General features: G+C 50.2%; 1 protein-coding gene across 1 annotated transcript; it reads right to left on the bottom strand.

The window, feature by feature from the left end:
• Positions 1–719: 719 nt before the first annotated feature.
• LOC109777355 (agmatine coumaroyltransferase-2-like) lies at positions 720–2,482 on the bottom strand. The gene has a single exon (XM_073509086.1). The coding sequence runs from the start codon at positions 2,278–2,280 to the stop codon at positions 955–957; it is 1,326 nt and encodes a 441-aa protein (XP_073365187.1). The 5' UTR covers positions 2,281–2,482; the 3' UTR covers positions 720–954.
• Between the last annotated feature and the right edge of the window lie 8,632 nt (positions 2,483–11,114).

Here is an 11,114-nt window from a genome sequence, read left to right as displayed (position 1 = left end):
GACGAAAAGGGCCCACCTGCCCCTCGCCCTAGTTCGGTAGAGTCGCTCACCCCTGAGCTTGAACGGTAGCAACCAACAGCTGTCCAAGAACAAAACACCAACACAACCACCAATCCAAGACGAGCTCGTCATAGGATCAAGAGTGGCACTTCCGAACGAGCGGTTGCATAGGAGAGGGATGCCGCTAAGCATAGCCCCAAGTGACCACCATATATTCGCCGCCGGTAACTAAGCATACTCCCAGCCCCATTTTCGCGCTTCCAAAAAGGGGACAACGCAAGAGCGTTGTCGCCACCAAATCAGGAAACAATTGGGTTTTCACCTGGGAACCCATGGGAGGAGGGGAAGGGTCCAAATAAGCACAAACATCGTAAACATGCGACTTGTCTTGGTGCATTGAGCAATAAGTTAAATCATGCATCTTCTCATTTTGACCGAAGATTAACATTGCGTGTCATCCATATTAATTATGTTTTTCTGAAAACAGCATCATTAAGCACCTACAGACCTATTCAACTTCATGTGTGTAGTAACAAGTCGAACTTAATCCCGAGAAAATTCGAGCTATTGAACACAAGGATAATGAAGAACACAACGAACAAGATTTTGTGTTGGCAACTCAGCGTCCTCACAAAACTGAAAGCACCCTACACACCTCGCAAAAAAAAACACCCTACACAATCTCTGGTGTATGACACATTTTTATGGCCACTGCTATGTTGCACCGCATAACATTACTTGTTGTATTTTATTCAGTTATATCTAGCGACAACTTACCAGAGAGACAAACACATTAAATTTGTCCATACTTCTAACCCATACTCCTTTACCATAGTACCACACGTAGTGCATGCATACACGCACGCATGCAACACATATGTATACGTGGCACTGCAGATACATTTCAAAACAACCATACTTTGACAAGACAATATTAACTCCAACGATGCAAATCTACTCGAGGTTGTAGCAGCAGTTCTTGAAGGCGTCCATGTCGCGGCTGAAGAGGGGCACGTAGGCGTCCACGCTCCCGTCGCCGGCGAAAGACGGCAGCAGGATGAGCAGGCCCTCCACCGGTAGGTAGCTTGGCATGAAGAAGAATGGCTGCCCGCCGCCGAAGTCGAGGTCGTAGAACGGGATCCGCAGCCAGCTGTCCACCTCGATGTTGGGGCTCAGCGCCATCTCCGCCGCGTCGGCCGTCGCCACCAGCCGCTCCTTCTGCACCGCCTCGGAGCTGGCGAAGTCGATGAACGACTCGAAGTAGCCGCCGTTGATCCGGGCCACCTCCCGGTTGATGAGCTCCACCGCGTGCTGCAGCGGCCTCGTCACGAGCTCCTGCGCCGTGGCGGTGGGCCGCGCCCAGAGGACGACGTTGCCGGTGTAGCCGTCCGGCACCTGCGGGCTCATCCGCGCTCGGCCGTCCACGGCGATGGCAACGCTGGTGGAAACGCGCCCGTCGAGCCCGCGCGCCTTTGTCACGCACCGCCAGAGGTGCGCCACCAAGCACCGCAGCGTGCTGTGCGGCCGGTGCGCGCCCACAGACGCCCGCGACTTGAGCTTGGAGATGAACTCCAGGCTGAGGTGCACCTTGTTTACCACCACCACGTCGCCGTCCCCGGCGTGGCGTTCGTCGTCGTTTTCCTCGACCTTCTCGTAGGGCTTGAACTCCACGCCGCGGTGCTCGAACTCAACTCGCGGCGGATCGCGTGGTTTAAAGAAGGAAGCGCGGTCGTGCACCGGGACGGGGTCGACGGCGAGCCCGCGGGTGGCCTGACTCCACGCGAGGAAGAAGTTGCTGGTGGCACGGCCGTCGGACACGAGGTGCTGCGCAGTGAACCCCACGACGATGGACCCGCACGCGAAGCGCGTGACCTGGATGAGCATCAGCTCCTCGGGCCCGTCGTCGCCGCTCGGGTGCAGGTTTAGCACCTCCGGCGTGGGTTTCATCGGCATGACGCTATCCAACGCCACGTCGGCCGTCGCCTCCACGAACCGCGCACCGGCGTCGCAGAGCAGGATGGCGCGGTCACCGCTGGCCGCGTCAACGCCGAGCCGCCCGGCCCACTCGCGGTAGTCGACCAGCGCCCTAGCCAGGCCGGCTTCAAGGACGGCGTTGGGCGGCGCCGGCGGGCGGAAGGCGTAGATGACGGAGATGTAGGCGTTGAAGTTGGCCTTGTCGAGCACGGTGAGCGGGACGACGTCGGCCGTGCTGCCCGGGGGTGCACCGCAGGCGCCGTAGTCGGGCTTGACGGCCCTGGAGGAGAGCACGGTGACCTTCATGGCGACAAGTGCAAGGTTACGTACAAAGAAAACAAAAACCTTGTACTATCACTGTATGTCTGTGACCGTGCGGCGCAGTGAGCTGTTAGCTAAAATCATCCAGTGATGTATATATAGATAGCTAGCTAGAGACCGAGGGTGAGGCGGTGAGCTAGCCAGAGATTGTTAATGCACGAGAAGAGATCAAACGAGGGTCGGTGAACGCTACGGCTGAATATGTCAGCTGAATATGATTCTCTAATAATTATCTTCTGGGTGAAGGTTATGATTTCTCAGCGCCGGTCAGTCGTCGACGTGGACGTGTACTGCTCTCACGAGCACCATATCTGCGACTCTTCATGCATGCACATGTTTGGTACACTAGCTATTGCACTGCGTACCATCTCCCTTACGCCTCCCCCGACCCCTCCTCCCCCCATGCGGCGGCGCCGCGCCGCACCGGGGCAATCCCGCCGGCCGCCTCTAGTCATCACCAGCGACCCCACATCCCGCCGCCGTCACCGAGGGCGTCGCAGGCTAAGCTTGCGGGCCGCGGCGATGGCGGTGGCAATCCTCCTCGGACCGCGATTGGATCTGGGTGGCGGCATTCTACTCTGGCCGGATCAAGGGCGGTGGCGCGGGGCGGTGGTGACCAGGGTTGGCGTGCTGGAGCCGGCGGCGGCTAGGGCGCCCGATCTGGGCCCAGATGGGCTTCAATGGGCCGCTCCACACGTTGTCGTGCATCTCCGTTGATCCGGTGACGTCAAGCGGCTTCTGGGCGGGACCTGCAACACGAGGACGTCGGGGGCTCCGGCCCTGGGCGCGGCGGTGGTGGCCATCTTCTTCGCTAGAGGTGGGTGGCCGGCTGGTTCTGGCATCTCGCATGTAGTCCCGGCGTCGAGTGGGGGGTGATACTGCCGGTGAAAACCGTGCTATGACTCCGGTCATGGCGGGCGATGGCGGCGTTTTCACTTCGTTATCTTGTTGAAGACATCGCCACTGCAGCTACAGTCGACTTGCTTGCGCTGCTCTGGGTGAGAACCTAGACCCGGTTTCCCAGTCCGGACGATGGCGGCGCTGGAGGCATCGGTCTCCCTCACGGGAGCATCGTTTTTGGAGCAGCTGCCGGATGGGGGAGACAAGTGGTGGAGCGGTGTATCATTTACCGCATCGAAGACGACGGATCTCGGCGGCGTGGCGCAGCAGGGTCTTGCCGGCGGAGGTGTGATGATGGACGCGCGCAGGGAGGTGGCGTTGTTTGGCGCCGTGTTGGCGTCAACGACAGTCCTGGCAAAGTCGATGCGTCTATACATGCTCTGAAGATGGATCGGTGAATGATGGCGGCGGCGGCCTTTGAGGGTGCGCTAGACCGGTGTGACCCAGTCCCGGCATTGTGTCTGGCTGGGCCATCCGGCTTTAGATGTTAGGCTTTGGTGCGATGTTTGTTTGGTATTCGGCTCGGACATTCGGCACCCCTTCATTAAGGGGATAGGAGTAGCAACAGGTGTTGCTAAGTTGGTGGCTTCAGCCTTACTGATGTATTACTTTATAAGGTCTTTATGAATGCATTGTTTACATGCAGAAGCCGGGGGTATATCCTCCTTCTCTTAAAAAAAAGCTATTGCACTGCTCCAACAAATGCAACGACACGGTCGAGCAGACCAACCACATCACAGCTGGCTAGCAGCTCCTCCATGCACTGTAGCCGGTTGACAGTTCCGCTTGTGTTCAACGGTGGTACCTGTGGCGGTGTGGTGTTTTCAACGCTGGGAGTTGGTGAGCATGCAGTGGGAAAATCGACCCGCCACGTTCAGACGGATAGGTTTGGGCTGAAGGGATACATACGCGTATAGTAGCGTCGTTGTTCTTGTAAATATCCAATTTTGTGTGTGTAAATATCCTTCTTTCATCTAAATGAAAAGGTGGCGTTCCTTGTCGTTCCTCGGGGAAAAAATGGTTACGTCGGTGTGCGGTTGATGTAACTCCAGCAAGGACAGGACTACGGCTATGCACCACCTAGCACAATTCGTACTCGTACTGATCGTGCGTGTGGGACGTGGAAAATGGAGCAAGAGGAAGCATGGTGTCGTGATCGATCGGGGTATGCTGTCGACCGCCGCAAATTCGATGTGCACGTTACCCGATCGAGCGACCCCGGCTGGGGCAAATGTTTCCAAGTTTGTATATCGTGGTCAGATACTTAGACTAAGACAAGCTTGGACTAAATGGTACAGTACTACTATTGTCTACAGATAAGCCTTTCTCAAATAAAAGTCTACAGATAAGCCATGCATTCATCCCGGCCGCGTCAAACTAGATACTACTAGTTTGTGGTTGTACGTGCAGCACACAGTTATCTTGAAGTAAGGGTCTGTTTGGTTTGCTGCCCACATTGGCCCTGCCAAAACATTGGCTGCCTATCAAATCTTGGTTATTGTTTGCTTTGTTGCCAAAATTTTGGTTGCGGATGGATGTCCACCCTTTCCTCACACAGATTCTTGCCAAATAAATGAGCAAATGAGGGTGAGGGATTTCTTGGCCAAAAAATTGGCAAGTCAACTCTTGCCAACATTTGGTAGGGCTAGTGTGGGCATCAACCAAACACACCCTAACTATCATACTACCTCCGTTGCTTAATATTCCTAAATATAAGTCATTTAGATTTCCAATATAGACTACATACAGAGCAAAATGGAAGACACTTTAAAATATGTCGACCGTATGTAGTTTATATTAAAATCTTTAAAAGAAGTTATAATTGGAAATGGAGGGAGTAGGCACTATCGATCATTTTTATCGCCTCTAGTCTCTAATCTAAATGTGCAGTTTAAGTGTGAGTCTCAAAATAAGTACGGGAGGTGAGCCTAGCTGCTTGGCATCCAGGTGCTAAGAGCACCCGTGTCGTCTGAGCCATCCAACAACTAGGGAGGCAAACCTCAGAGGCTTAGACGACGAAGGTGTCCAGTAACTATAGGGAGGCAAGCCTCGGCTAAGCAGCACCTTGCATGCCAAGCGCCCAAGCAGCTAGGCTCGGCTCGTGTACCTCATTTTGAGACTCACATTTAAGCTACACATTTAGATTAGGGATTTCTATTTTCGTGTTCCTACTTCCTTAGTTGTGGTCAGTTTTGCCCCGCCGAACTAACGTTGCTCACTTTTGCACCCCCGCCCCCCTTCCATCACCTGCTCACAAAAGCCCAAACGAAGCACTTTCGTCTGGTCAAAGCCTTTGACCATTACTTCCCGAGTAGTGGGGACGCGTGATATCCTGACAGGTGGGGTCGTTCTACTCTCTCTCTCTCTCTCTCTCTCACTACCGTGTTGACACGGTAGAATCCTGACATGTGGGGTCGAGGCAACTTATGACATGTGGGGCCGCGTGATACCTTGACTGGTGGGGTCGCGCTACTCTCTTTCCCCATAGTGCTGACGCGGGATATCTTGACATGTGGGGCCAGGGTAACTTATGATAGGTGGGGCCGACACAACTAGCAAATAGCTCCCGTGTGACGTATTTCACGCATATTGAAAGCAAAGCAATATCATTCGCAATAATTGTTCGTATTTCCCGTGTATCAAGGCCAAGTAGAACCCACAACTTACCCACCTCAACAGGGGGCCCATAGCTTGTCCACTAAGCGCGGGACCCACATATCCACCTCAAAGCGGGACCCGCCCCTAGTGTGCCTAACCAAATCTATGCATATGAAAAAAGTGTCCATTCCGAGCGCTCACTGTCTGGCCTACGGTCGCCAACGCTTGCCCTTCTTCTGCCACTGCTAGGTGGGCCACTCACGTCAACTCCTTCTCCAAGCCACGGAGCACCCCACCGATCCAACCAATTAGGTCGCCTCTCGCGGATCGACCATGTGTAACCCTAGCGCCTGATCCAAACCGTCCACGCACAACAATCCAATGGCCCGGAGGGTGCGGGGTATTAGTGGGGTTTGAGGGGTGACTTTCAGGAGTTTTCAGAGGATTTTCAGGGGTTAGGGTTGAGCATAAGTAATTTAAAAAATATAAAAATATAAAACTTGCACGCATCATCGTTTTATGTGACTAAGTTGCTAGGAAAAGTATAAAATTGGATGCACTTCATGTACAAATTGGACCATCTCTTTCGAAGTGTCAAGATTTTGGACAAAAACTCAACTGTTACAAAGATATTTTATTTTTTGAAACTTATTTCAACTCCAGACTTTTTGTGTGTTCAATATGAACCATTCAAAGTCACATCCTCAAATTTAAATCCTTTCTGACTTCATTTGCTATTTTTCATGCATTTCATAAATTTTCTGAGCTAAATGACCCTGAAATTGGAAAACACTACAGATGAACTCTGAAAAGGTTGAAACTTGGCATGGTATCATCATTTCACCCCAATAGCATGTGCTAAAAATTTGAGAGGGTTACGGCAAAAACTGGATGCACTTCATGTACAAACTGGACCATCTCTTTCGAAGTATCAGGGTTTCGAATGAAAACTCACCTGTTACAAAGACATTTCATTTTTTAAACTTATTTCAACTCCAGTTTTTTTTTGTGTGTTCAATATGAACCATTCAAAGTCACATCCTCAAATTTCAACCCTTTCGGACTTCATTTGCTATTTTTCATGCATTTAATGATTTTTCGGACTAAATGACCCTGAAATAGGAACACACTACAGATAAACTCTGAAAAGGTTGAAACTTGGCATGACATCATAATTGTTGGAAATATGCCCTAGAGGCAATAATAAATGGTTATTATTATATTTCTTTGTTCATGGTAATTGTCTATTATTCATGCTATAATTGTATTGTCCGGAAATCGTAATACATGTGTGAATACATAGACCACAACCTGTCCCTAGTAAGCCTCTAGTTGACTAGCTCGTTGATCAACAGATAGTCATGGTTTCCTGACTATGGACATTGGATGTCATTGATAACGGGATCACATCATTAGGAGAATGATGTGATGGACAAGACCCAACTTAAGCATAGCATAAAAGATCGTGTAGTTTCGTTTGCTAGAGCTTTTCCAATGTCAAGTATCTTTTCCTTAGACCATGAGATCGTGCAACTCCCGGATACCGTAGGAGTGCTTTGGGTGTGCCAAACGTCACAACGTAACTGGGTGACTATAAAGGTGCATTACGGGTATCTCCGAAAGTGTCTGTTGGGTTGGCACGGATTGAGACTGGGATTTGTCACTCCGTGTGACGGAGAGGTATCTCTGGGCCCACTCGGTAATGCATCATCATAATGAGCTCAATGTGACTAAGGCGTTAGTCACGGGATCATGCATTGCGGTACGAGTAAAGAGACTTGCCGGTAACGAGATTGAACAAGGTATTGGGATACCGACGATCGAATCTCGGGCAAGTAACATACCGATTGACAAAGGGAATTGCATACGGATTGATTGAATCCTCGACACCGTGGTTCATCCGATGATATCATCGTGGAACATGTGGGAGCCAACATGGGTATCCAGATCCCGCTGTTGGTTATTGACCGGAGAGGCGTCTCGGTCATGTCTGCATGTTTCCCGAACCCGTAGGGTCTACACACTTAAGGTCCGGTGACGCTAGGGTTGTAGAGATATATGTATGCGGAAACCCGAAAGTTGTTCGGAGTCCCGGATGAGATCCCGGACGTCACGAGGAGTTCCGGAATGGTCCGGAGGTAAAGATTTATATATGGGAAGTCTTATTTTGGTCGCCGGGAAAGTTTCGCGCTTTATCGGTATTGTACCGGGAGTGCCGAAAGGGGTCCGGGGGTCCACCAGCCCCGGGGGGCCACATGGGCTGTAAGGGGTGCGCCTTGGCCTATATGGGCCAAGGGCACCAGCCCCAAGAGGCCCATGCGCAAGAGATAAGAAAAAAGGGAGAGTCCTAAAGGGGGAAGGCACCTCCGAGGTGCCTTGGGGGGGAAGGACTCCCCCCTGGCCGCACCCTTCCTTGGAGGAAGGGGCAAGGCTGCGCCCCCCCTCTCCCTTGGCCCTATATATAGTGGGGGGAAGGGAGGGCAGCAACATCTAAGCCTTGGGCGCCTCCCTCCTCCCCTGCAACACCTCTCTCTCTCTCGCAGAAGCTTGGCGAAGCCCTGCCGGAGACCCGCTACATCCACCACCACGCCGTCGTGCTGTTGGATCTCCATCAACCTCTCCTCCCCCCTTGCTGGATCAAGAAGGAGGAGACGTCGCTGCACCGTACGTGTGTTGAACGCGGAGGTGTCGTCCGTTCGGCACTCGGTCATCGGTGATTTGGATCACGGCGAGTACGACTCCGTCATCCACGTTCATTGGAACGCTTCCGCTCGCGATCTACAAGGGTATGTAGATGCACTCCTTTCCCCTCGTTGCTAGTAGACTCCATAGATTGATCTTGGTGATGCGTAGAAAATTTTAAATTATGCTACGATTCCCAACAGTGGCATCATGAGCCAGGTCTATGCGTAGTTACTATGCACGAGTAGAACACAAAGCAGTTGTGAGCGCCGAGTTTGCCAATTCTTCTTGCCGCTACTAGTCTTTTCTTGTTTCGGCGGCATTGTAGGATGAAGCGGCCCGGACCGACCTTACACGTACTCTTACGTGAGACAGGTTCCACCGACTGACATGCACTAGATGCATAAGGTGGCTAGCGGGTGTCTGTCTCTCCTACTTTAGTCGGAACGGATTCGATGAAAAGGGTCCTTATGAAGGGTAAATAGAAATTGGCAAATCACGTTGTGGTCATACGTAGGTAAGAAACGTTCTTGCTAGAAACCTACAAACCACGTAAAAACTTGCAACAACAATTAGAGGATGTCTAACTTGTTTTTGCAGCAAGTGCTATGTGATATGATATGGCCAGAAGATGTGATGAATGATATATGTGATGTATGAGATTGATCATATTCTTGTAATAGGAATCACGACTTGCATGTCGATGAGTATGACAACCGGCAGGAGCCATAGGAGTTGTCTTTATTATTTTGCATGACCTGCGAGTCATTGAATAACGCCATGTAAATTACTTTACTTTGTTGCTAAACGAGTTGGCCATAGAAGTAGAAGTAATCGTTGGCGTGACGACTTCATGAAGACACAATGATGGAGATCATGATGATGGAGATCATGGTGTCATGCCGGTGACAAAGATGATCATGGTGCCCCGAAGATGGAGATCAAAGGAGCATGATGATATTGGCCATATCATGTCACTATTTGATTGCATGTGATGTTTATCATGTTTCTGCATCTTATTTGCTTAGATCGACGGTAGCAAGTAGGATGATCCCTTATAATAATTTCAAGAAAGTGTTCACCCTAACTGTGCACCGTTGCGAAGGTTCGTCGTTTCGAAGCACCACGTGATGATCGGGTGTGATAGATTCTTACGTTCGAATACAACGGGTGTTGACGAGCCTAGCATGTACAGACATGGCCTCGGAACACACGCAATACACTTAGGTTGACTTGACGAGCCTAGCATGTACAGACATGGCCTCGGAACACGGAGGACCGAAAGGTCGAGCATGAGTCGTATAGAAGATACGATCAACATGGAGATGTTCACCGATCTTGACTAGTCCGTCTCACGTGATGATCGGACACGGCCTAGTTGAACTCGGATCATGTTTCACTTAGATGACTAGAGGGATGTCTATCTGAGTGGGAGTTCATAATCAGATGAACTTCATTATCATGAACATAGTCAAAAAGTATTTGCAAATTATGTCATGGCTTGCGCTTTAGTTCTACTGGTTAAGATATGTTCCTAGAGAAAATTTAGTTGAAAGTTGGTAGTAGCAATTATGCGGACTGGGTCCGTAAACTGAGGATTGTCCTCATTGCTGCACAGAAGGCTTATGTCCTTAATGCACCGCTCGGTGTGCTGAACCTCAGCGTCGTCTGTAGATGTTACAAAACATCTGACATACACGTTTTGATAACTACGTGATAGTTCGGTGCGGTTTAGAATTGTGGCACCAAAGACGTTTCTGAAACGTCGCAGAACATGTGAGATGTTCCGAAGACTGAAATTGGGATTTCAGACTAGTGCCCACGTCAAGAGGTATGAGACCTCTGACAAGTTTCTTAAGCCTGCAAACTAAGGGAGAAAAGCTCAATCGTTGAGCGTGTGCTCAGATTGTCTGAGTGCCACAATCGCTTGAATCGAGTGGGAGTTAATCTCCCAGGTGAGATAGTGATAGTTCTCCATAGTTACTGCCACCAAGCTAGTAGAGCTTCGTGATGAACTATAACATATCAAGGATAGTTATGATGATCCTTGAGCTATTCGCGATGTTTGACACCGCGAGAGTAGAAATCAAGAAGGAGCATAAATTGTTGATGGTTAGTAAAACCACTAGTTTAAGAAGGGCAAGGGCAAAAGGGATACTTCATGAAACAGCAAGTCGTTTGCTGCTCTAGTGAAGAATCCCAAGGTTGAACCCAAACCCGAGACTAAGTGCTTCTGTAATGAGAGGAACGGTCACTGAAGCAGTACTACCCTAGATACTTGGTAGATGAGAAGGCAGGCAAGGTCGACAAAGTATATTGGATATACGTTATATGAATGTGTACTTTACTAGTACTCCTAGCAGCACCAGGGTATTAGATACTGGTTCGGTTGCTAAGTGTTAGTAACTCGAAATAAAAGCTGCGGAATAAATGGAGACTAGCTAAAGGTGAGATGACGATATGTGTTGGAAGTGTTTCCAAGGTTGATGTGATCAAGCATCGCATGCTCCCTCTACCATCGAGATTTGGTGGTTGCGCTGAACATGATTGGATTATGTTTACCGCAAAACGGTTATTCATTTAAGGAGAATAATGGTTACTCTGTTTATTTGAATAATACCTTCAATGGTCTTGCACCT

Source organism: Aegilops tauschii, chromosome 2, assembly GCF_002575655.3.
Source record: "Aegilops tauschii subsp. strangulata cultivar AL8/78 chromosome 2, Aet v6.0, whole genome shotgun sequence".
In the NCBI taxonomy this organism is placed as follows: domain Eukaryota; kingdom Viridiplantae; phylum Streptophyta; class Magnoliopsida; order Poales; family Poaceae; genus Aegilops; species Aegilops tauschii.
The sequence above is the reverse complement of the archived record's forward strand: the minus strand, read 5'-3'. Positions and strand labels throughout refer to the sequence as shown.

Bases quoted from the DNA above. Each gene is read 5' to 3' on its own strand.
- LOC109777355 (XM_073509086.1), bottom strand. From the start codon at position 2,280: ATGAAGGTCACCGTGCTCTCCTCCAGGGCCGTCAAGCCCGACTACGGC.